Source organism: Pleuronectes platessa, chromosome 9 (assembly GCF_947347685.1).
Source record: "Pleuronectes platessa chromosome 9, fPlePla1.1, whole genome shotgun sequence".
NCBI classification, from domain to species: Eukaryota; Metazoa; Chordata; class Actinopteri; order Pleuronectiformes; family Pleuronectidae; genus Pleuronectes; species Pleuronectes platessa.
In genome coordinates, this window is record NC_070634.1 from 5,880,901 (window position 1) to 5,907,960 (window position 27,060).

The following is a 27,060-nucleotide window of genomic DNA, read 5'->3' on the forward strand; positions in this document are numbered from 1 at the left end:
TCAGACTCTAGAAACTGGGTTGATAATTGAATAGGGAATAGGAGCTTCGCTAAGCAGAACATTTTTGAGATTCATTTTTAAGTCGCTGAGATCACCATATTCAGCTATAGGATAACCTGTGTAGACCTCCAGGTTTCAAATGTCAAGTTGTTATCATTGACCACTGTGAATTAATACATACATACTTTATGTTCTGACCTAATATTTTATGTTTGGTTCAGTTCATACTCAGCACACATTTGAATTTATTGACCATTAGGCAACAACTGACTCAAAGGTCATATATTTGAACATGGGCAGGGCAATAAATAAGGACAAATATTATCTCAGTATAATCTTTAACAATAGCAATATAACTAAAATGCAATATAGGAAGTGAATTGTTTATGCATTGTGCTAGCGCTGCAGTTACGTATAACACATTTTTGTTCGACCTCACATTTGTTTAATGTTTTGCTGGTCATCAAATGTTTGTCGTTGCTCATAAAGAAGAGTTTAAATCCAAAACCTTCACTCAGGAGCAAAAACTTTAAACTGAAAAGTAATAACAATGTGACATATATTTAGGTCATTGTCGATGCTGAATGATATGAACATATTTATCTTTATAATATTTGTTACTATCTCCCCCAGACCTCATTTGAGCACACTTATAACACATACAAAAAGATAAGTGCATGTATTTCATGAACTACATTGTTGTTACCATGGCAGCTGAATCCAGAGTTGCCATTACCACATACATTACTGATCCTCATAGACATTTCAACCAGTAAACCAGTAAGCCAGTGAACTTGTCCAACTGACCCCTTCCTCTTAATGTATATCCTCTAACTCGGAATACTTCGTTTGCTGGTGTAGTAAATTAATAAAAGTAAACTCAAAGCCAGTATAGCTTGTAAAACCATTCCCAGGTATACATTTTAGGGGTATTCATTTTATAACCTCGTAAAATACAGCTTTCCCTTTAAGAACACACACACAAACACACGCGCGCGCGTGCGCACACACACATATGTACAGTGGTAAGCTGCTAGCTGATGATTGACACACAGAGACAGTGATAAACCTTCTCAGGACAACTCCACATCACTTCACAAGGTCAGACACACAAACAGACACACACACACACACACACACACACACACACACACACACTGTGACACGGAGAGACACAACACCACTCCTACATAAGAAGATTCCCATCAGACAAATGTTAGCATGCAAGGGTTAGCAGTGCTAGCTAGCTGCAGCTCCAGTGCACAGATGTTACCTGCAGTGAGTTAGCAGCAGGAGGCTCATCCTCAGATCGGTCTGACAGATGTTTGTCACACACGTTTTTTTGGATGTTCTGAATTCAACGTGAGCCTCGTCCGCAGCGGAAGTGAACACGCGTCGACAGCTTGGATGTGACGTTAGCTCAAAGTTAGCGTCTAACACACCACTATCGACCCAACTGACAGCATAACACACACCACTCATCAGTAATCACATTAATAGCCTGTTGCTGCTGTTGTTACAGAACATGTCCTCTTCCCTTCCAGCTGCTGCTTGCTCCGCACTCACTCACTGATCCAGATACAGTCATTCCATCATTTAATACGTGTGCAGCAGCCACAGGTCAGTGTCATTGTAACTCACTGTCAGACAGATAGAAGAAGCTTATTTTAGCAAAAAGTGACTGATTGAATACAAGTTTTTTCAAAGTGTTTCATAATGAAACCATAGGAAGGAAATGCCTCCATGACATAAGAGGATGATGCTTTTTTATTTTAGGAGCTCGTTCCTTCTGTATGCAGAAAAATGTTTGGACGTAGCTTTTAAATTTTAAACTGACCTGACACATGTATCAAGAGTAGGGTTGCAAAATTCCGGGAATATTCAAAGCTGGAAACTTTCCATGGGAATTAACGGGAATTAACAGGAATAAACTGGAAATGTTGTGGATAATTTATACTAACTGTATTTACCTTGTCATATACAGACATACACTCCTGATCAAAATCTTAAGACCAGTTAAAAAATTGCATGAATTTGCATTTTGCACTGTTGAATCTTAGGAAGGTTCTAAGTAGAGTTTCAAAATGCAAAAAGAAGAAATGGGAACAAGAGCCCAAAAGTTGTGAGCAGGCAATTTATTGAAAACAACAATTTAACTGAAGTAGGCTGTTCATCAGCTGATCAAAAGTTTAAGACCACGGCTAAAAAAAAGAAAAGAAACCCTCCTAAAACAGACATTAAAGTGTCAAAACTGACTCAGTAATGAGTAGCTCCACCATTATTGTTGATCACTTCAAATAATTCGTTTGGGCATGCTTGATGCAAGTGTTTCCAAAAGGCTAGTGCGAATGTTGCGCCAAGTGGTGAAGACGGCTTCACGAAGGGCGTCCACTGTCTGGAACTGAAGTCCATTTTTGTAAACTTCCCTTGCCATCCATCCCCAAATGTTCTCAATTGGATTAAGATCAGGGGAACACGCAGGATGGTCCAAAAGAGTGATGTTATTCTCCTGGAAAAAAGTCTTGGTCAGACGGGCATTGTGAATTGGAGCGTTGTCCTACTGAAAAACCCAGTCGTTACCACACAGACGAGGGCCCTCAGTCATGAGGGATGCCCGCTGCAACATCTCCACATAGCCAGCTGCTGTTTGACGCCCCTGCACAACCTGGAGCTCCATTGTTCCATTGAAGGAAAAAGCACCCCAGATCATGATGGCGCCCCCTCCACTGTGCCGCGTAGAAAACATCTCAGGTGGCATCTCCTTGTCATGCCAGTAACGTTGGAAGCCATCAGGACCATCAAGGTAAAAACATTTCTCGTCAGTGAATAAAACTTTCTTCCACCTTTGAATGTCCCATGTTTGGTGCTCCCTTGCAAGGTCTAAACGGGCAATTTTGTGGTGTTGAAGGAGACGTGGCCTTTGAAGACGTTTCTTGTTTTTGAAGCCCTTCCTTCGCAGATGCCGTCTGATGGTTATTGGGCTGCAGTCAGCACCAGTAATGGCCTTAATTTGGGACAAGGATCGTCCCGTGTCTTGACGGACAGCCATTCGGATCCTCCGGCTCAGCGCCCGTGAGATTTTTTTGGGTCTACCACTTGATTTTTTTGTTCCATAACCCTGAGGATCTTTTAAGAAATGCAAAATGATTATGTCTTACTGCGTCCAACCTCAGCAGCGATGGCACGTTGTGAGAAGCCTTGTTTATGCAGTTCAACAATCCTACCACGTTCAAAGACAGTGAGCTTTTTTGCCTTTGCCATCAAGAGATCTTCACAGTGTGATTACTTGACAGGAAATGACATGGAATCCAAATTTTTGCACAGATTTAGGCTTTTAAAGGCTGTGGTCTTAAACTTTTGATCAGCTGATGAACAGCCTATTTGAGTTAAATTGTTGTTTTCAATAAATTGCCTGCTCACAACTTTTGGTCTCTTGTTCCCATTTCTTCTTTTTGCATTTTGAAGCTCTACTTAGAACCTTCCTAAGATCCAACAGTGCAAAATGCAAATTCATGACATTTTTTAACTGGTCTTAAGATTTTGATCAGGAGTGTATATATAAACATTTGTTTTGTCATAGGCTGATTTGAGCCCTGAGGAAACTTTGGGCACTTGACTATATGCTTCTGCATCTTTGTGTTATTCTTAACATAGGTCTTTGCACAGTATTTGCAAACGTACACAGCCTTTCCTTCTTCATTGGCTGGGGTGAAATGTCTCCACACATGAGATAGTGCACGTGGCATTGTTCTGTAGAATAAGATGAGATAAAGCTTTTAAAAAAACAGTAATGCAATGCCTGAGATATAAATAGTTAGCTAAACAATTGGAATCGTCTGTAAAAATATTTTACAATTGATGGATAAATGAATAGAAATAGGCTAGATGAACAGATTAAAAATCCCCATCAGCATGCTAATATATTTTCCCCAGTAATATCATTGAAACTTACCTGACTAGTCTTCCACACTACAGCAGGGCTATTGAGGCCTGCTGTAGTGTGCACGATGCTGGGAATTATCTGTGCATGTGATGGAAGAATGCACAGTGGAGGGTTGACATTTTTTTTCCTTCAAAATTCCCAAAATTCCCGAGCTTAACTTCCCATGGAAAGTTTCCGGAAATTTACCGGAAATTGTCCGCCCCTTTGCAACCCTAATCAAGAGCACGGTCAGGTTTCACGTTACTGGAGAATCCGGATTAAATCCTACTGCTCAGGCTTTAATTGTTATTTCATTGTTGAGATAAATGCTTATGTCCCTGTCATCTCCTTTTGAATTTGGATGACGTGCGCAGATCCCACTTTTTCACATTTTTGAGTTGCTCTCATTAACAGCTATAAATAAATACATGAGTGAAAAGCATTAAATATACTCATAAATAAATACACAACAACATACATTGGTTTCTGACCTGATATGTTATTTATGCTTCCACAGTAAACATTTATTTTATTCTTTAGCTATTAGGTAAAAACTAACAAACCTTTGAAGAACATTTAAAAAAAATTGCATGAATGAATTTCATGTATTACATCAACTTGCTAGTTGTTATCGTGGCAGATGGATCCAGATGTCCACATGTCAGCATACTGCAAGTGTTTGTAATGAATGTCTTTTTATTGATATTAAGTTTTTTGTTGAATAATGTGTAATCTGTGGATGATATTCTTGGTCTTAATTCAAGTTTAAAGTCAATGGGACAATGAAAAGGTGAAATTTGATTCTCAGCTATGAATATTTTTGGGGTTGTTTATTTAATGACTCCTTCCTACAGCCAGGAGCAGGAGTAGACTAGCTCCTCATCCAGATTAGAAAAGTGTAGCTCTAAAGATGTACTATTCATTTTCCAATTTCTTCTCAGGAGTATGGCAAAGCAGACTGATGACATCACGCTGTTGAAAGGTCACACCTTCACTGAAAATACCTTTCATCATTTCTCAGAGATGGATCTAGACAGGTAGCTCGGATTCAGTCTCATCGTATCAGTCTGTCCTGGGACTTTAATTCACTGAGAACAGAGTTATCATCAATGATTTGTTATGTTGTGACAAAGCTTTTCTCTGATGTACTCAATGAAACTTAGGATCTATATGGACTACAATGCTACTACTCCGCTGGAACCAGAAGTGACCCAGGCCATTACTGAAGCCCTGCAGGAAGCCTGGGGAAACCCAAGCAGCAACTATATCGCAGGTTTAACATACTTGCTCTGCACCTAATTAAAATAAATATATATTTAATTTAACCAAACAAAAAGAAACCCAACTTTTACGCCTAACATCCAACAAACAAGCTATCACAGTATCTTTATAACTGATCAACTTAAGTAGAATACTTTAATACTAAATAAAAATACCTGTCACATACTGTATATAACCATAATCACGTCCCTCAATTAAATCTTTTTTTATCCTTCATTAGCAGAACTTCAATCACAACAACATCCTTTGTTTTTCTTTCCTAAATTACATTATAACATTATTGTCCACCTTCTCATGACAAAGATACAAAGCAGGAAGGAATGACAGAATGAAAAACAAAACCAACAACCTCAACACAAACTTAAATATAAAAGCCACTTTTCATGTATTCAATGCTTGTAATACTTCCTACCATATACCTTCTAAGTGCATTGAATGGTTCTTTTTAATGGGTATTATGTTTTCTATGTTCAGATAATAACTAATTTCTTTCTTCCGGTGCAGTAAAGTAGAGGGGGTGTGAATTTCCAAAGCTCAAGTATCAGTTTCGTATAAAACTTCTTGTTGTGTGTAGGGGCCAAGGCGAAGGCAATCATTAATCAGTCCAGAGAGAATGTGGCAAGAATGGTCGGAGGGAGAGCAGAGGACATCCTTTTTACCTCAGGGGGAACAGAGGTATATTATATCTGTGTATTATAGTTTTTCAATCTATAATTGTATCATGCATGCACCCGTGGCTCATCTCAGACTCCTCTTTCAGGCCAATAACCTGGTGCTTCACACTGCTGTAGAGCACTTCAGGAGAAATCGCCGAGCTGCAGAGCAAAGTGAAGGCCTGCCACACATCATCACCTCCACTGTGGAACACGACTCGGTCAAGCTAGTAGCCGAGCACCTGCAGAGAGAGGGCAAGGCAGGTGGGTGGAAAAGAAGAAGTCACTTTGCATAGCAGGCCAACTAAATGGAACCTGCCCCATTTAGGAATAAAACGGATTAAACAGCCTGACAAGGTCAACAAATGTAGAGTGGAGACTGTGAGTAAATCATGTGAATTAGATTGTTCTGAATCATGGGCTAGTGAATGTTTGAGCATGTCATACTATTAATATTAGGTAAAAAAACAATAAATGGCTTATTATCAAATCCTGACTTATTATCCTATTCACCCAAAATGAACTACTATGTTACGTTTTCTCTGCGTTGTAATGGTAAATTAATATCATATAAGATTTGGGACTGTAAAACACCTGAATACATTAAATACTCCACATAAATACAATGACCTTTTTGCCACACAAAAGCACACACACAAAAAGCCTGTTTGAAGACTTCTTCAAATGAAGATACAATTGAAGCAGATCTCAGTTAAGATTAAGATTAAGATGCATTTATTCATCCCAAACACATGCACAGTCATGCAAAGGCACACTCATGCAGGTAGGGAAATTTAATCTCTGCTTTTGACCCATCTTGTGCAGTACACACAGAGCAGTGAGCAGCCGCGTACAGGCGCTCGGGGAGCAGATGTTGGGGGAGTAAGGTGCCTTGCTCAGGGGCACTAGACAGGGTAGGGAGACTCTTGGATTTTTGGACAGATCAATCCAGGTTCGTCTTTTGTTGTCTCTCCGTGGAGTCGAACCAGAGACGAACCAGAGACCTTCTCTGCCCATAGTCCAAGTTTCTGCCACTAGACCACCGCCTCTCAAAGTTCATCTAATACATGACTTTATATTAACAACTGAAAGGGTAACCGTCATACGTCTACTCCCCTCGTTGGCATGCCAGACTAATTGTGTTTCTGTCACAGATGTTACATTTGTTCCCGTGTCTAAGACGACAGCCCGCGTCGAGGTGGAGGACATCGTTGCGGCGGTGCGTCCCAACACATGTCTCATCTCCATCATGCTGGCCAACAATGAGACAGGAGTCATCATGGTGAGAGGAGACAGAGACTCAGGAACCTCGTCTATGTTCAACTGTGATTCTTTTTACAGCACAGATATTATAGAAGAAATCTATTTTTATCCAAAAAGATGTTTGAATACAACAATCTGCCCATTTCTTAAGGAGTACTTTGTGCTTATTTTGTGTATTGTATTCTAGTGTGACTTTTTAAATGGCATTTTAATATAAAAAAACTTCCTTTTGTCAGCCAGTCCAAGAGATCTGCCAGAGAATAAAATCTCTCAACAAGCAGCACGAGCGTCTCAGGATACTGCTCCACACCGACGCTGCCCAGGCTCTGGGGAAAGTCGGAGTTGATGTCTGTGAACTGGGAGTGGATTACCTCACCATAGTGGGACACAAGGTCAGGAATCTGTTGCACGTAAATGATGTAAATCTGGCAAAACATTTTATAGACAGGATTTGTTACATTTCTAGTTCTATGCCCCTCGGATCGGTGCTCTGTACGTCAGCGGCCCTGGAACCAGAACGCCATTGTACCCGATGCTGTTCGGAGGAGGACAGGAGAGAAACTTCCGACCAGGGTAACACAACATGTTGTCTTTGTTGATGATGAGATAATAACAACAGTCAAAAGATCTAATTTCCTTCTTTCTGAATATTACAGCACTGAAAACACACCCATGATTGCTGGTCTGGGAAAGGTAACTTTACTGCTCTATGCATGTGTTGCTGTCATTTCTTCTTTAACAGGGATACTTTTCAGAATTTATTTTAAAATATTTATCTCTAAGCAATTAATATAAAAGTCATGCTGAGATAGTTTGGTAAATATTTCTGATGATAGGAGCGTTACAGTAGAGCGGAAACTCATATCAGTGACCTGATGCCAAGGACAAACACCTGACTGTTACTCTCTAAAATAACATGAAATAAGATACGATGAGATTATCTAATTCCCGTGTTACAGCAGCAGATTACCAAATCAAGGTAGATAACTAATCAAGTAGAAAATAGAATAAAAACAGACAATACAATTAAATATAGAAATACAGAGATATGTACATAAAATACACTTAATATACACTAACATTACATACTAAAATAAAGTGAACTTGAAAATCTCGCAACATTGAATACAAATTTTCTTCCCTGACTCACCCCACATCCTTCCACCAAGTTACATACTCGATTCAAACATTCACACCATGACAGTGATTTATAGATTGTAGATAGTTATAGATCAGTTATAGGCAATTCAGTAGAACTCATTATTTGTTGAGCAGTTGCAAAATCTTGTACTGTGTTTTTTTTCCCTTCTTGATTAATAATACAGATTGCAATCATCTGTTATTAGTTCCATTAATTTATTGCATGGGAAAACAACTAAATGCTTAATAAAAAACTTTTGGTCAAGCTCTTTTTACAACTATTACTTCTCTTAAAAATTGTTGTCATGTTCCGCATGACAGCTGAATGTTTGCAGTACGTTGTGTACCATCAAATCTTTACATCAGTATATTTGATATTTATTTTGTGGCACTTATCCTAAATATGGTGCAAAGTGCTCACTAGTGTAATTAAAAGTGTTTAATACTGTAAAAATTATATTGTTCCTGTCAAGTCAATGTAGACTCTAACTCTAACGTATTTTCCTGCCTGTGTGTGTTTAGGCGGCAGAGCTGGTGAACGCTAATCTGTCAGATTATCAGCGTCACATGCAAAGTACCAAACTTTACCTGGAACAACGACTGCGGGTTAGTTTGATTTGATTTTGAATGTTTTTGAATGATTTTTGAATTTATTTTGAAGAATGTTTTATACCTCTTTTGTCAAATAAATGTATTTCTTATTTGTATGAGTGTTCGCCAATGGCAGGCTGGTATAGATCATAGTTAACTTACACATGTGCACATATAGATGGAGCAGGCGTTTAAAAAAAACAAAAAACGCAACTAATAGAAATACTGTATTTAGCAAGAAACTTAAATTCAAGATCTCCGAAGATGAGTTTGGATAAGCTGTGGATGATGCTTCTTAGTTCGTTAAATAGAAGAACCTTTGTCAAAATAAAAATGATAAACTTTGTTTACATTATTTTAGGAGTTGACCATGTTGTCCTTCCCAGGCCATATTTAAAGAGCGGATCCACTTCAACAGCCATTACCCCGGCTCTGATATCCTGCCCAACACATGTAATGTGTCTATCCTGGGCCCAACATTACAAGGTGATGTCATGACTCGTCTGTCTCTGTCCTCCGTCTGTTGTGGCCTGCGAGTCCAAACAGTGTCCTCTAACCCTACACCAATGTTTGTGACAGGCAGTTCATGACCTGCACTGGCCTATTTGTAAACTACAAAGCCTCTGAATCATTAATCTCACTCTGCCCTGCTTTAGGCTGGAGGGTATTGTCCAGCTGTAGGAGGCTGCTGGCCAGTGTCGGAGCCGCCTGCCACTCGGACAGTGGGAACAGGTAAATTAGTCCCTCTGTTGCCTGCTCTGCCTTTGTTCAGACACCAGAATGATCAGCATTACATAATTCTCCTGCGATACAGGCCTTCTCATATCCTCCTGAGCTGCGGCGTCCCCTCAGAGGTGGCAGCCAATGCTTTGAGGTTGAGCCTGGGCAGGGGGACGACCAGGGAAGACGTGGATGCAGTCGTGGAGGATCTGAGGAAAACGGTGCAGCTGTTGGAAGAAATTAACTGATGGACTTTTTGTGCACAAAGTAAAGTAAATCCCGGAGGTCAAATAAGGATGTACAGGGTTAGACGCACACCACCTGTGCTTATTGTTACTTGTGAAATGGATGAAAAATTTAATATAAATAATAAAGGAGAACTTGAAGTGACCTGTGGGGTGATGTTATGAGGAGATGCATTTACTCGGCTTCCATCACGTCATTTGAGTAGCTAATCAGCTAATTGGACCCAGGGCAACATGTATGAGTATTATTGAAATTAAATATTAAAATACATTTGTAAAAAAACTAAAAAAAACTCCTTTCACTGATCTCATCAGCCATGAAATGTTCCATCTAGATTACAATCCTGCAAATGTATCAGCCTTTTGCTTTTGAAATATATATATAAAAAAATCGTCTCTTTGTAATCCAGCATGCCTTGGCTCCAACTTCTCCCATTACTTAAGTTTCCGTGCTGCCTCAGCTCCCCCATCTCCAGTGAAGCGCGGGTGCGTGTGCCAGCATATGGTCAGTGCCACACAAAGGAGAGCAGGGGGGCCACGAGTGCTGCTCCTCCACCCGTCTTTCATTACCTTTCTATCTCGCTGCCTCTGACCCCCCCCCCCCCCCCCCTCTCTCCTAATGGCCATGTTTGCCAGCTGGCTACCAATAGGGTGTCACTTTCCTGGCTCGGGAGGAGGCTATGAGTGCATGAGTTTTTGGTTATTCTATGCAAGTTTGTGCATGTGAAAAGATGACGGTACCCTGCTGGGATCGAAACAGCTCCAGCGAGCCTCTTCTGTGTGCCACAGCCTTCTCATAGAAGCCAGAAATGGTGCTTCATCGGGCCATCCAGGCGGCACGAGCAGGGGATCTTGAAACCCTGAGGGAGCTGCAGTCTACTGGTCACCTCTCACCAGCCATCACTGACACTCAGGGTGCCAGCCCGGTGCACCACGCGGCCAGGTGTGGACGCCTGGAGTGCCTGCAGCTCCTGGTGAGCGACATGGGTCTGGCAGCTGATCTCCGGGCCTTGAACAGGGCCACGCCAGCCCACGACGCAGCAGCCACCGGCCACATCCGGGAGCTGCGGTGGCTGGTGGACCAGGGAGGCAGCAACGTGGAGGTAAGCAGATCGACTGAGAGCGGATGTAAACCAATGCCTTGGATAGATGCCATGTGTGTCCAGTTTTCTGCTTCCACTGACCTGATTGCGTGCAAGTTGAAAATCAGGCGATGGTTTCAGATAGTCATCTAACTGATCCCAGAGTACAGTTACATCACTGCAGTTGTAAACGGTGCCGTGCAGTACCTTTTCATGTATTACCAGCTGATTACATCATATGATGTTGACTTACTGGGTATCCATTAGTATCGTGTAGCAAGTGTTGAGGGGAGCTCCCACTAAATGTGGCAACTTGTGAATTAGAGTCATTTCTATCTACTGTCTTCTATCTAGTCTGCCTTCTCAACTCTGGACGACAGCATCATGATTGCATTTGTAAAATCATCGACCTTCTTAGCTGGGGCGAGGCAGGCTGCCTTCAGTCTGTGGGCCGAGTTGAACATGTCTTTGACGTCCTCAGATAAACTAGAGCAGCAGTCGGCCACTGGCGGTCCGCGGTCAATAAAATCCAGACTGCATTTTAACAATTATATTATTTTTATTTCACCATATGAGATTGACACAGACATACTCGATAGGTGCCGGCGCAAATCTCCGTTCGTAAAATCACGTCCTTTTAAGTAGGTTGTCCTCAAAGTAAAAGCACAATATATATTTTGTTGCTAAAATGATTTATATCAAGCTTTTATTGTGAAAATCGGCATCTGAAGATTGTGTCGGTGGCTTACACACCTTTGAACTAGTCAAAATTTAATGGAACTGTTGACTAGTTCGTCATGGAAAAATAACGACCAGTTCAGTAAATCAATCAAACTTTTATGAAAACCACAGACGTGAACAGTCATAATGCAAATTCCATTACATTTTTCATTTTATGAAGAATATTACCATAAAATCTTCAATGCACTTAAAACAGGTAGGATGAACCCGAAGTTTTCTAACTTCACTCTGCACACAACGTCCAGCACACAAACAATAAAAAGTGACAGTATATTGTAGAACTGTTTGAGGAGGACTCACTAATGACAAGGGGTAATTGTGAAGTAGCTCCAGATCATGAAGCTTGAAGTGTCTTGATATCAGTAATGTGGTGGAGTTGAATTTGTTTCCTTACTCCATGTAACTCTGAACTCTATGAACGTCTCCAGGACAGGGACGCTGCCGGTGCCACAGCCCTTCACCTCGCGGCTCGCTTCGGTTGCGTGGAGGTCATCACGTGGCTGCTGTCAGTGGGAGGACTGGCCGAGGTGGAGACTAACTGTGGAGCAGTTCCCACTCACTACGCTGCAGCCAGAGGAGACCTCTGCTGTTTGAAACTGCTCATTCAGCAGGCGCCTGGGTGAGTTCAGAGCACTGGCTTTCTCTGGTGGCATCCCCCACACTGAAATGTCATGACAACAGTTTGATGGATTGTTATGAAAAATTAAACACAGGCATTTGTGTTCCTCAGAGGATGAATCCCACTGACTGTGGTGAACCCATGGCTGCTCCTCTAGCACCCCCATGAGGCTGACCTCTGAGGAATATCTTGACGTCTATTAGATGGACTGCCATGAAATTCACAACAGATATTTAAAGTCCTTAACAGCTTCGGTGCTCATCGGACTTCTTTTCTAGTGCTACCAGATGGTCAAAATCTGAACTCATTCTTTCAAATTTGTAAACATCTGTAACATGGATTGACACAACATTTTGTTCAGATTTTCACTGCGTGCACACAAAGTATTCAGCTGAGTTCGGTGAACTTGAACCTAACTCCAGCATGAGGATTCATTTTTAGCTGTTAATTGAAATACTATGAAAAGGATCATCAGGACATTAGGTTTACATATTGATTGTCTCCTCAGTGAATTGTCATAATTTTTATATGAGTCTCACTTCTCAACTCGCGCCATCATCCAGTCAAATTTCATGTTGTCCAATTAATTGGTCCAATGCAATAATAATGATAATAATTTATTTCTATTACACTTATCTAAACAACTTAACAAAGTGCTTTGGATTAAAATGACACATAACAGAAACAAAGACAAAACTAAAATAAGAATAGGTAACATAAAAGAAAATATTCAAGACAAGTAACAACCATTAAAACTACTTAAAATTAGGCATTAAAGATGTAAAAATATGTTTGAAGCGATGGTTTAATAATAATAATAATAATACATTTTATTTATAGGCACCTTTCAGAACACTCAAGGTCACCTTACACAGCAGATTAAAAAAAAACACAACAACATAAGAAACAATGTATCAAAACCTCATTAAATTAAAAACAGGTTAAGTCTAATCTCCTCAGGCAAGGTGTTCCAGAGCCTAAGGCCCTGATGGCAAAAGCCCGGTCACCCTCAGTGACCTGCCCTGACTTATGAACTGCTAGCGAGAGATGGTTGGAAGAGGTCAGATTACAGTTTATAGCATTGGAAATTAGTAGCTCTATTTTTTTATTTGGACCTTAGCTATAAAAGTTATTTAACTGGCAGCCAATCAAGAAAGGCGTGTCATTACAGTACATTTCCATCAGTCTCAGCTGTTTAATGCTACTTAACTAATGTTTGCATGGTAACATACGAAACCAGCGCCAATAAACAGTATACCTGCCAAACATCAACATGCGAGCATTTAGCTCTTGTCCAGCCTCGCAGAGACACTAGCATGACTAGTGTAGATATTTAAATGAATGCAAGTATTAGAAGAATTATGTAGATATTATAATAAATTATAACGTCATTCAGTGTATTTCTTATATTGAATTTTCTTTAGAGTATCTACACCTGGATGGCCAAAATATGCCTAAATGTGGGCAAGGGGTTGAGATATAAGACTGGAACGTGTGGATATGTGAGGCAGGAGTTGCTCAGTGACTTCTCGAGGCCAAATGACACAGAATCAGAAGACCCCTCGACTAGAATCAGAATCAGAATTATTTTTATTGCCATGTATATTTGCACATACAGGAAATTGCCTTGGTGTGGTTGGTGCACTGTACAAACAATAATATACAAACAACAATTTAAAAACAACAATATAAAAACAACAATATTGAACAACAATATATACAGTAAGAGAGTTTCGTGCGGTTCTAAGGTGCATAGATTGGTGATAATGCCAATAATATAGAGATGGGGAAAAAACTGTTCAGGTGACGCAAGGTTTTAGTCGTGATAGCCCGGAACCTTTTTCCGGACGAGAGTCTCTGGAACAGGTTGTGACCGGGATGGGAAGGATCAGAGGGCTCTTTTAAAGTGCAGGTCTTTTATTTCCTAAATATCCTGAAGCAGACAGAAGAGATGGAGACCCAGTCGGGGGTTCCAGCCTCAGTAATACCCAAAGCAAGAGGTCTCAGAACCAAGCCTGGAGTTAGAATAACACCCTATTGTAATGGAGGGACTGTCCTGTGCCCCCTGCTCACTGCAGAGTAACCCCCTGAGTTATACCTACTCCGGATTGGAAATTATTGGTTAAAATATAATCTTTACCAATTTGTTTATTTGTTAACATTGCAGTCACCACAGATGCAAAACTATAAAACATGAGAATTTAATAATAATTAATTTAACAGAATAGATATTTTAGAAGTAAAAATTCACACAGACAGTGGTAGCCTTTCCAATAGAAACTCCCTTCCATCCCTTCCATATGCTTGGCCTCCTACCAATGTGATTCAAGTTACTATATCTGATCAACCACCTCATACATTAAAAGAGTAATAATGTGTTATTTACACATACAGCTACACAAATTCAAACAAGCTTACATTGATTAGGAAATTAACTGAATCACTGGACAGAGTTAAGTTGTTAAAATACTGAAAATGTCGGGAAACAGGAGCCAGTCCACTATCACAGATTCTCAGAGTGTGACACTGAGTGAGGACGAGATCAGAGATATGTTGGCTCTCCTGCCTCATCTACTTGTTACAGGAGAGTATGACTTTAACTTGCATGACGCATGGCGAGGTCAGACCACGTGAATAAAACATGTCGAGACGCTGTCACTCACAACTCAGCCCGGTAGTTACTGAAGTACAGTATGTACGTCAATGTAAATGCAGCCCTGCTGTGTCCTAACAGGCTTTTTAGGCAGGAAGTCAAAAGTTTTTAGATCTCAGATTCTTCCAGAGGAAAAAAGAAAAAGAAATATTTCATGTTTTTGAAACGCACAGTCTAAGTTGCAGCTTAGGAGCAAACAATAAAATGCATATTTTCCTTTTGTTATGGAATTGATCCCTTAAATCCATAACATTGACTTCATTGTATCCATCTGCATCATGTGCTGCTGCGCATAAACTGTTCTCCAAATGTTTGTAAATTCCTATAATGGTCAGACAAACTGTGAAAATAGTCAGTTCAGAACAGAGCCAGCATCAGGGAATGTCACAACAGTGGTATCACTGTTCACTAGTTGTTGCATTTAGTTTGAAACAAATGAAAACCTTCCAGAACACCGCTGACGTCTTTTCAGTGGACCTCATGTAGTGAATTTCACTTTTTTTAAATACTTCTCATAAAAATCTGGTTTAAATATTCCCTAGTAAGGATCTTTAATTTCATGATGTGCATTGTTATCCATGGTCTTTATGCATCTACGCAGGCAACAGAGTGTTGTTAGTCTGTTCGACTCATTCTTGTGAACATGATATCTCAGGAACGCCTCTTGGGATTTTCTTCAAATTTGGCACAAATGCTCACTTGCACTCAGGGAGGAGCTGGTAGATGTCAGTGGTCAAATTCATGGGCGTATCTCAAGAATTTATATGCTACTTGTGACACACTTTAGAACAAATGTTTAACAGGATAAAAATGATGGTTTTATATAGACAATATTTTCAGCAAAGACACTTTTCTGGCCAAATTTTCAAACTGGAACATCGGATTAGAACATATTTACTGCATCTTGTTTCATACCGAGCTGTTGTGTTGCCTTAGACAAAATTCTGACAATGCTCATATTTAAGGAGGTAATGGCTAATCTAACCTTGTTTACCCATGTTGTTGTATGTTGTCTGTTGGAGTACAGGAGTGTGAACCACCAGACATGGATCGGTGCTACCCCGCTCTACCTTGCCTGTCAGGAGGGACACCTGCATGTTGTAGAGTATCTTGTCAAAGACTGCGGGGCCGACGTCCACCTGAGGGCACACGATGGCATGACCTGCCTGCATGCTGCTTCTCATATGGGCCACCAAACTGTGGTGGTGTGGCTGGTCAGTTACGAGTCAACATTTATGTTGCATCAATATAAAGTTTCTCCAAAATCTGGTAACTCTCTTTTTTCTATTCGCCCCAAACAGGTGACCTTTACTGATGTCAGCATGTCCAGCCAGGACAGAGATGGAGCGACTGCTCTGCACTTTGCGGCCAGCAGGGGGCACTATTGCATCTTGGAGAGGCTGCTTCACTTGGGTTCAAAGGTCATCACAGATTACTGGGGAGGGACCCCACTTCATGATGCTTCAGAGAATGGAGAGATGGAGGTTTGTCAAAACTTTTCATCTTACCTCCTGCTGTTGTTATTGTTTCTTCTTGTGTAAATATAACCAGCTGAATGAATAAATAATGCATATTGTTTCTTCTTCTTCTTCTTCTTCTTCTTCTTCTTCTTCTTCTTCTTCTTCTTCTCATTTTGTTGTTTCCTTGTATCAGTGCTGTAGAGTCCTTTTAGCCAATCAAGCGAACCCCTCAGATCAAGATATCGATGGGTTCACAGCAGCAGACTTGGCAGAGTACAACGGACACTGTGAATGTGCCACATATCTCCGTGCCATGGAGAAAGATGTAAGCTCTCTGTCTCTCTCTCACCTTCAGTTTATTTAATGTTTCCCCATTTTCTCATCCTCTTGCTTTGTATGTGTGTGAGTATTGCCCAGCTGTTTACCTTGGCATAAAAATCAAAGCTACACGCAGCTCGGGGAGCACGGTCAACAGCAAACATCTGGAAGATCTTGGAACGTCAGTGAATCATTCTCTTCTTTTGTGACATGTATTTTGTTCAGGCCAAGCCTGTCCTCTTGCCCTCCACTCATCCTGATTGCGCCGCTCTCAGTTTAAGAGCTCTAAGAAAGTGGAGAATGAAAGCTTTTGTGTTGAATAAGGCTTTACAAGCTATAGAAGCGTGAGTGCCGGAGGAGCTTCTTCGTTCTCAGTTTCGCCACGGTGGACTCTCTGAGATTGGCCCTTTTGTTTTGTGCGGAAAGCGCGGCACTACTTAATGTGATTGATAAATATTTTAGTGTTAACACCCTTGTTTGTGCTGGTGACGCCTGTTCAAGTCAGGTTTCAAACAGTACAAACTGGCCTGTGTGGTGTGTACAGCCTGCTCGGAAACGTTATATCCTGAGTCATTTGTTTTCCTTTCACAAAGATGCATAATAAGTACATTTAAAGTTGAAATTCGAGCAGTTGATTTAAAGTAGGAAACACAGAGCACTGTAAAGTGGAGGAGCCCATGGGGACCACTCTCTCAGCACACTTGGTGAACCTTAAATCCTTACAGCTGTTCAGAGGCAGCCTCTCTGTGTTTCTCCCCATCACACTTCACTTGCTGCCCATGGCGCAGACTGCACAGCGATGAATACACAGGGCATCGAAAGGTGTTGGCTAGTGGAATCCATGAGTAGGTCAGTGGAGAAGAGCTGCACTCACACATGAAGAGGATGGTGACAGCGAGCCAGCGAGGCGTGGCCGCCCAGATCCCCTTCAGAAATAATCCCCCCTTCAACAATGGGGAGCTAATTAGCACAGGGGCCGCTGTGGCACCGAACACAGGCAGAGCTGCCGCCGGCTAAGGGCCTATCAGTTACCCCTCTCCAGCGGCTCAGGTGGAGGGCCCAGGGGCTGAGCCCGTTATGAGATCCACAAGCTTAAGTTTCAGTGTTTTTACCATTCTGATGCCTGGAACCGGAAACTCAATCCCTCTGTGGACTTGGAGCGCAGGATGTCATTGGCTTCAAACACACGTTTGATTGTGTGTCATGTGTTCTTTTTCCAGAGACTTGGAAGTGCTATGATTGTCACCTCTGGATACTGTGTAATGTCGGTAGCAGACAGAATGCTGTATTATGTTTCTTGGCCATGTATGAGTTGCACACAAACTGAGGCTTGATGGGAACAAAGGGGTCATCTGATAGAGAACCTGGAAGACAAGTTCATGTATTTGAATCCCGAGAATCCTTGGAGAACAGCGTGTGATTCGTCAAGGCCTACTGTGCTTGAGATGAGTTGTTCAAGTAGACATCCCTTAATTACATTTCTGGAGGCGTGTCATGTTTGTTAAGTGCTGCATAGATCAGAGGTTTCATTGGTTCTAAAGTATCAGTCAGATAATCTCATTTCCGAGCAGCGACCTTAATGGATTGGGACGTTGACCGGGGCGGGGGGGGGGGGGCTGCGTATTTGGCCTCTCTGCATGTTTGGATCGCTCGCAACAAGGTCAGACTTGTTCTGCAGCGTCAACCTCTCCTCATCTCTCATCTCGGAAACAGCTGCAATCAAATAAACAGAGCGTGGCGTGAGGTTTACTGCACACACAAACGTTTGCTCTCCATTCAGGGCGATCTTGCCAAAGTTACTGCTGTTTGAGGACGTGTATTTTTAGAATACTTGGACAGAGGAAACACGTGTCATCCATCTACATGTTGTTTTTTGCAATGCGACACAAAACACATGCTCTTATACCTTTTTATATACACTGGATTTTATGAATTGCAAAGGCTGGCTGCATTACACACACGCGCTCAGTAATTAGTCCATGAATAGATTATTTTGAAACTATTTGTATCTGTTTATGTAATGTTTTTAAGTTAAATACCAAAGAAATATGGATAATTTGGGATTATGGGAGAGCATTTATTTTATTAATTGGTAAAACAATGTAATTTCCTCTCGGTTATCATTCCTCCTTTCCATTCTGGCCCTGAAATGATCCGTTCGTAATGTATTTTAATGTTTATTTAGTATAACAGAAAATTAATGTGTCCAAATAAGACAGATAAAGCCCTATATTAACCTTAAATATAGCGTGGACTGTATTTTTGCAATGGATTGTGGATATGTCCCCCATCACATAAGGTTGCTAATGGGTCTCCTTATAGCACAGGTAGTTTTGAGCAGGAGGAATAATGTGAATATCAGCATTTCTATTATTTAAGACATCTCAAGGATTTCATTTCTGCAGTAACACCTGAAAAACAGCAGGTTTGTTGTTTATGCCTTAGTAACAGACAAAGCCCTTCACTTAGTCTCATAGTGTCATATTGTATTTCCGCTGTCACCGTAAAAAAAAAAGAAAGAAAGATGCTTGATGAATTAGCTGCCTCATTCAATTGTCCAAAGTGGAAAGATCACCTGAGCGCCCACATGGATAAAATGTCTGTTTTCCAGCTGCTTTGACAAGTCATCCGCTGACACATCCCTTCGTGCAACAATGTGGTCGTTGGTTTGTCCATGTATTAGTGACATTACCGGCCACCCTATCCTTCTCGCTTAATTATTAACAGCATTCTCCGATCAGAGTTTATTGTTTATTGCCTGGCGGCCCTCGGCCACTGGCAGAGATGCCGGTGATGTTGTCAAACAAGTGGTCGGCGTTGTCGAGATAGCGGCACATCTACAGCACGCAGTGGCTGCCCCGGTTACCTGACTGCACCTGCACGAGTCAGCGCCTCAGGAGCTTTGTTGTGCAGTGAAGTCGCACCAGTGTGCTGCTGCGTTGTACAAGGTCAAGGTTGGTGAGTTTTAAGTTGGTTTATTTATCACTTTCATTGGCTTTTATATTCATGACAGTACTTTTTTATGTTTTTATCACTTTTTTTTGTCTTTTATTAACTTTTCTTTTGAGCATAATTGTTTGTATGCAAGTAACCAGACAGGTTGAGTAGTTCTTTTTGTAAAATGAAAAATTTAGTTTAGTCATTTCTGTTCAAGAAGCTGGCAGATGTTTTGGCTGTGTTTTACCTACGTTCTGATCTGAAGTGGCCTCTTACGGTCAGGCATGACTAATACTCCAGGCTCATGACCTTACTTTGAGCCCATGTTGTCGTTGTTGATTTTTGCAAATTGGACATGATTTCTTTTTTTCTTCCCCTTTTTATCGAATCTTGTACTGTTTCTAAATCTACTTTCTGCAACAGGAGTTGTGACAAAGTTCTAGTATGAAGTAGTCAAATATTGTCGTAATAAATACACATATGTGTTGTTAAGCTACACTCGATGCAAAAAAGCTGTAAAAGTTGGCAAAAAGATTGCATCCGTCATTTATTAGCCTCACTGGCGTTTACCTCCGCACAGGAAACCTGAGAGTATTTCAACATGTGAGTGGACATGTATTTACACTGTAGTGCTCTGTGTATAATGTACACCCACTGTATACATTCCACGTTTCAATTTATCACCGAGAACATGAATATTTCACATGGAAGCAGGTTGTTTTAGTGATTGATTCCAGAGCGCAGAATTACAGGACATGTTTCTTAAATACACACGGTGTTCTGAAATACTTCAACTCTCTCATGGCTCTGCCCGTAAGGAGCGCAGATTACTGGAGCTGCATATCTGACAATGAGACAGCACTGAGTAGCTGTTTCTTAACTCTTGGCTCCTAATCTGTAGTGATCAGAGTTTTGTGGTCTTTGATAGAAGGGAGAGTGGAGCCAGGCCAAAAACAGGGTTAGGCTTTCTATATCTGCGTGGCAATTATGATGGGGTGCTGATGAAAACCAAATGCTCTCTGGCCACTGGGTCTAATTAGACACACACACACACACACACACACACACACACACACACACACACACACACACACACACACAAGGGCCGGTTCACTGAAGCTTTTAGGACATTGAACTGTTACAAGAAGGGTCACAAAGAAATCACGCTCCCTTGTTTATCTATTTATGGGTTGCACAACTTCTTCGGGGAAGTTTATTCCTCCGCCTGAGCGGTGTCACAGCATATTTCGTGCTGTTCGACATCAAAGTGTGAGAGGAAATGGCGAGGACCACCTCGTGGACACAAAGCACCGCGGCACGGAGCAGCATATTAGGCAGCCTTTGATGTTTTTGGTTACTAATAATGTCCTTGGAGGGCTACAGTGGATATGCTTTCTGCATGGAGTGCATTAGGACAATGCAGGTTCATTAAAGGAGATCTAAATGTTTCCATACATCCGTCCGAGAGCAGTGTGAAATGCTGCCAATTATTCAAGGTTGCTTACTACGTTGTTTATGTACTGAGCGGCCTCAGGCTTTAAGAGGTTTGGACGTGTTACTCTGCATTTAGGCGTTCTAACAGTTCATTGATTTAGTATAGTTTATGTGTATATTTGTTTTTTAGATAGAATTGTTTTACCAGCATAATATACAGCACATCTTGATAGCCTAAAATATATAGCCTGTTAAAACAATGCAGCATTACTTCCATGTTTAACCTAATACAGTGTACTTACAGTGGGGACAGATCTACCGCACACACTGTAATTAAGAGTCAATTAACACTAACATGTTGTGTTGAAAGAGAAATTCAATCAAATCTTACTATTACTTCAAAATGCTACTTTTTTTCTGACTGTGTGAAATCTACTAAAACCTGCAGTGTTTTTCTACCGTATGCTATCTGTCTCTGAATCAAATACATGTTACTGTTCTTATCTTTACATAAACCTCAAATGTGTTGAGGGAGTATTACTATGTCTTTGAGGAGATAACCTTCCTAGGGTCAGTTTCTTTGACATCAAGCAGGGAAAATGCCACTTTTTTGTTCTACTTTGGTGGTGAGTTGGGAAAGCCAGAGTCCAGACCTTCAGTTTATTATTCTAAAAGTATTTTAGTAACAATTGGTCATTGATCTCCAGTCCTTGAAAGTCACATTTTATTTTTAAGTTGAGAAGTTGGAAATTTACCAACAGCAATCTCATCTCATCCAGGTTATATTCTTTTAAGATGCCAGTATGTCTTTTCTCTTTCAATCACATCACCTGCTTGAGAACGCTCTTTGCGGTTATCCAGAGGGAAACCAGTTTTTGTGTCACCTTTTCTCTAAACTGAAACCCCCCTCATGATTTTTCTGTAAGTTTCATCATATTTGTCCTTCTTTTGTCTTAAATAACAATGCTGCGACTATGCTATCTGCAGACGCTGCAGACAGATACACTCATTGAGGTAGTCATTCCAGTGGGGGAAGAAGAGAAAGTAAAGTCGACTGTGCTGTTGCAGCGCAGCAGGGACGACTACTACGGCAGCCTGAGTGACACAGGCAGTGACAGTCACAGCAGCAACACACCCATGGATAGTTTAAAGGTAAACCCTGAATTGAATGCTTCTATGTTTTTACTTCTTTCCATGATTTCATATAATAAAATAAAGTAAATGCACTGTGTCTCTTTGTTTTCCCAATCTAGCAACCTGAGAGTGGGGAGCCCCCTCAGGCCAGATACCCTCAGCCGGCCTCTGCACCTCTTTTACCCTCCTCTTCATCCACACCTGCCCGGCCGGCGAAATCCACAGTCAATAGATTAGAGCAGGTTCATATTGCAACTTCTGGTGAGAGAAACATTATGAGTCATCTGAATGAGTCCCTTTTCAGTCACTTTAGTTAAGCAACAAGCTGTGCTTTGGTATTGAATGGTTACTGTATTGCTTAATGGAATAATGTGTTTCGTTAAGTTCATTGAATGAGTAAGACATGACTGGCTATGATTTGTTTTTCAGTTATTAAAGGTTTCACTCAGCCCAATGTAGCTGGGAGGAAGATAACCTGCTCTGCTGATAAGACCATAATGCCTGATACAAGCCTCCTGGCTGGAAGAAGTCTCCTCGGCGACATGAAGTCCATTCAATCTCTGAAGCAATCAGGATTATCAGGAGTCTTCACTGGCCATGCAGTAAGCAAATAATAAGCTTTTCCATTTTGTTCACCCAATCAGCCACAGCATTAATAGGTTTGCTTTGGCTGATCCCTGACCTTTGTTCACCTTTCTTTAGTTAAGATGCTGAAACTTAAGTGTTGCTTTTCTTCCCTGCAGAATAAAATGGTCGTCCTGCCCACCGAGGAGGCCAACCTGTCAGACATCGACTATCTGGTCCCCACACATGATGAGAGAGGCCGTTCCATCGCCGAGTGGAAGAGGCAAGTGATGGTGAGACAGCTGCAGGCCAGGCTGCTGGACGAGGAGGATCAGAGGAGGAAGGTAATTATACATTTTCTATGGTTAGATTGTGAATGTCCCTAATCCACTGAGGTAATGCACAGTTTCATGAAATGTTGAATCTTGAATTAAAGGTTGATCACACATTTGACCAGGGGCGGGGCCAGGGGGGCACTGGGACACTGGCCCCAGCTGAAATCTGAAGTGCCCCTGTCCTGTCAGTAGTTTCTTTCTTTTTTTTTCAATAGACTAGTCACCTACTAACAACAACATCTCAACAACATGTGCAGCTTTATGGACCATTCTTCACAATATGGTGTTTTGATGAAAAACACAAGACAGGGCAGCTCAAGGAGTGGCTCTTTTAATCAACCGACAGAAAATGTATCACTTATTTTGGACTTGAAGCCATAGAGATAAATTAAAACGGTAAAATAATTTAGAAAGTACAGAAATGCAAAAATACAGAAAACAAAAATTAAAAGTTAATACAACGGTCAAATAGAACAAAGTTAGCAGCCCTGACACAGGTAGATAATGTGCATTACAAAAAGAGATTCGAAGCGATTACAGAAGTTTTTATAAAGTCTAAATCTTTTATAATAGTATACGTATAATAATGTATGAAGGTAGATAAAAGGTCTGATGGCAATCGGCAGGGAGGACCTGTATCACTTCCAGACACAGCGAGGTGGAATGAGGCTTTAGCTGAAGCCGCGCTTTGGTTTGTCCAGTGTTTTATAAAGGGGGTGTGACGCTTTGTCCATGATTGTTTGTAGTTTTACAACTACTCTGTTGTCAGTAACTTCCTACAGAGTGACAAGCTTGGACCAAACTACAAACCCGGCCTTTCTGATTTGTTTGTTTTGTTAATAAATGAACCACTTGAGTCTTTTTTAAGGAAAATACTGAATAGTCTCTGTTTGGTTTTCCAAAATATGTGGATTTCTCGCTTTTCTCAGCCTCATACGATCAGTAAACTCTATCTTTTGGGTTTGGACTCATTTTCGGTTAAAACATTGAATAGAAAAGTGTTATTCAGGCTACTTAAAATTTAAATCATCTGTCGAACAAATGCTTAATGAGGCGAAGCCGACCACAATGAGCAAAGTTAAAATTTTGGTCTGAGTTTTCGATGCTGTTCTAAATCAGCATCTGCACAAAACAAAATTGAAAAACACTTTTACCCTCATTTACTTTTAATTGTACGAAACAAATCACCGAGCACATAACTAGTCAAGTCATGTTTTTGAGGTTTGGATCACAGTTTTACTGTATCATTGCTCTTTTTCTTGTCACGCCTAAGCCATTTGAAATGTTAAAAAAAGGGAGTTTAAATATGACAAGCTACATTTGTATCTGCTCTCTCTCAGGAAAATGGGAACAGATATGCCAAAGTCAGCTGGAGGTACTCCCAAGCCCACAATGCCATCCTGGGGCCCTCTGGTGAGCTGCTGACTGAGGATGACCTCATCTATCTGGAGCAGCAGATTGCCAATGTCTCCATGCAGAGGAAAAGTGAATGCTATGAGCTGGAGCTGGCTCGACTCGCCGAGGAGCTGAGGCACATTCTGCCGGCACCCATAGTCAACATCACCGTCAACACACAATTCAGGAACTTCACGAGTCAAGTTCCTCTACCCGTGTGGTGTGGTCGCATCTCAGGCATCGTGAAGAGCATGTCTCTGCTCATGACCAACCTGACAGACCAGCCCCACTGCAAGATGCCCAACACCGACCTGATCACAGTGTTCTCCCAGGCCCCAGAGAGACAGAACTCCACCAGGGGACGCAGGGAGAGGATCAAGGATGAGATCCACGAGTTTGGAGTGTCTGTGAGGACTCTGAAGTCTAACTTTGAGATACAGAACTCACCTTTGTCAGATGAGCCAGAGGAAGAAGAGGTTGTGTTAAGTTCTTCCTCACAGCTCGAGGCCACAGAGTCAGACAAGCAGCCTAAAGTTTTGAATCCCGCCAAAGAAACAGACCAGAACAGTGATTCCGGCATTGACTATGATGAAAATGTTGCAGATGTTCTTGAGACAACAAGCCTTAGAAAAGAGCGTATAGTTGTGCTGTTCTTAAGCCACTGGAAGAAATCTGCCTACACCGTGACACTGAAGAGCAAGGACGCAGCGGAGAGGAAGATGAGTGGCGGCAACCGGGGAGTGGGTGAAAAATCAGAGTCTGATCATAGTGGCAGCTTGGAGAGTGCCCAGTCCAAGATGATGAACAGCTCTATGGGACATTTCTTCAAGCAGAGGAGTGCTGTCAACAAGATGCTGGGAAACTGGAGAAGCATGATCTCCAGTGTCCCTTCGAGACAGATACGCAGGTACGACTGCATAGATTTTATACTTTGCTATCATCCCTTTTCCAAAACTCACTAGATACTCACTAAGGGCTCAAGAAGCACTACTCAAGAAATGCCAGTTTTATAATACACCTGTTCAACAAAAGTCAATCTATTATTTTGTCAAATTCCCTGAAGTTTGTTCACTAACTCAAATCCCAATCCCACTGATCAATATTTTTATTTTAACAATGGATTATCAACAACTGTGTAATGTGAAATGGTATCCACATAATGACAAACCCACATAAAATGAAAAGTTTCACTCTGCTCTATGGAGCTCTTAGCTATTCTTAGCTCATTCTTTTGGTTTTAGGACTGAGTCACTTTAAGCTCATTATCAGTAGCAGTTTTTAAAGGACCAGTGTGTAAAAGATGTTGTGACATCTAATAGAGAAGCTGCAGATTGAAACCAATACAATACCAACCCCAGGCTCAACGGTAGAAGAGCTGCTCCGCATGTAGATGCCGAGGGCTCATTCTAGCTTAACGTAAAACAGTAAAAGTATTGCGATCCCTTTATACCAACCATTTGCTACATGCTAACAAATGAACAGCAAAGTTGGCAACGAACCAGTTGCTAAAGAAAGCTTTAGCCCACTAATATCTAACTAGCTAAACAACCGGGCGAAAATTCAGAATATTTAGCTTCTCAAATGCCTTTTTCTCATATAGTATTTTCAATACAATATATTTTTTCTGAGGACAATTTGTCAGAAAAAAACAGAACAGTTTGTATAATCATGCTGTGTTTTCCACAGGCTCCACAGGCAGCAGGCCCTCTTCTCCCCAGAGCAGTTCCTGCCTCGTCTGGACGGTGCGCTTGTGGAGTACGACTCCCTGACCCTGGATCTCTTCATGCTGGGCTACTTTCACATCCTGGAGTTGGAGCTGCCTGTAGACGAACGCAAAATGAGGCACCTTCTGTGTTTTGAGGTGTTCGACCACATCGGGAGCTTTCCCTGGGAAATGGTCAGGGACTTTCACAAGGCTGTCATACAGGACATTGAGGCTGGAAACCGCGAATGGAAGGACGGCCTTGAAGACATTAAAATAAAGTTCTTCGGAAATACTGTGAGCAAGCCTGAAACAGCTGTAGAGGTGGTGAAACATAGGCTCCCAGAGGTTAGACAGGTCCCTAAAGTCATTATACAGACACCTACGCCAGATGAGGGGATGGTCTACCGAGGAACGGACATTTCCAGTTTCAGTAATGAAGAGATTTGTAAATACATTGATCGTAGTTTTGCTTTTTGGAAAGAGAAAGAGGCAGAGATATTTGATTTTGAGTAGCTTCTTGTGATTTTTGATATTTTTGATATGCTTTGTATTTAGACGAAGTTAGGGCTGGGTATCATACCACAGTACTTTTTGAATTGTGAATTGCACTGTCTGTTGAAAGTTGGCACTGAATGCTCAGCCAGATTCTTGGCTTTGTTTACGTATTCTTTGATGAGATATTGCCTAATGTGATTTAATCATTTTGTAAATTTTATACTGTATTTTATTGTGTTAAAGATTAAACATCAGTGAATTGAAAAAGTTTGGACCATGTTGTTAAATTTGAAAAAAACTTTTTATAGCAATAGAATGTGTTGATATTTTGATACTGGTTTTGAACCTCAGGTTTTAAAGAAGTAATGACACC

At 41.2% G+C, this 27,060-nt stretch overlaps 2 protein-coding genes across 4 annotated transcripts; both read left to right on the forward strand.

Moving 5' to 3' along the window:
- The first annotated feature begins 974 nt into the window (after positions 1 to 974).
- Positions 975 to 10,208, forward strand: scly (selenocysteine lyase). Of its 3 annotated transcripts, XM_053431186.1 has the most exons (14): positions 975 to 1,101; positions 1,545 to 1,620; positions 4,864 to 4,959; positions 5,086 to 5,195; positions 5,778 to 5,878; positions 5,964 to 6,120; positions 7,011 to 7,138; positions 7,356 to 7,511; positions 7,586 to 7,692; positions 7,776 to 7,812; positions 8,782 to 8,865; positions 9,237 to 9,336; positions 9,507 to 9,582; positions 9,665 to 10,208. In XM_053431186.1, exons 3-14 carry the CDS (start codon positions 4,868 to 4,870, stop codon positions 9,816 to 9,818), a joined length of 1,302 nt encoding a protein of 433 aa, XP_053287161.1. In that variant the 5' UTR covers positions 975 to 1,101; positions 1,545 to 1,620; positions 4,864 to 4,867; the 3' UTR covers positions 9,819 to 10,208. The 3 variants fall into 3 exon arrangements, with proteins under 3 accessions (XP_053287161.1, XP_053287163.1, XP_053287162.1); XM_053431187.1 differs by lacking the exon at positions 1,545 to 1,620 and having other exon boundaries at positions 991 to 1,101; XM_053431188.1 differs by lacking the exons at positions 4,864 to 4,959; positions 5,086 to 5,195.
- On the forward strand, positions 9,822 to 26,948 carry LOC128448502 (espin-like protein). The gene is made up of 13 exons (XM_053431185.1): positions 9,822 to 9,842; positions 10,226 to 10,320; positions 10,605 to 10,918; positions 12,067 to 12,257; positions 15,938 to 16,124; positions 16,212 to 16,394; positions 16,564 to 16,695; positions 22,047 to 22,211; positions 22,313 to 22,454; positions 22,623 to 22,795; positions 22,937 to 23,101; positions 24,433 to 25,394; positions 26,174 to 26,948. The coding sequence occupies exons 3-13, from the start codon at positions 10,625 to 10,627 to the stop codon at positions 26,703 to 26,705; spliced, it is 3,126 nt and encodes a 1,041-aa protein (XP_053287160.1). The 5' UTR covers positions 9,822 to 9,842; positions 10,226 to 10,320; positions 10,605 to 10,624; the 3' UTR covers positions 26,706 to 26,948.
- Positions 26,949 to 27,060: the final 112 nt, after the last annotated feature.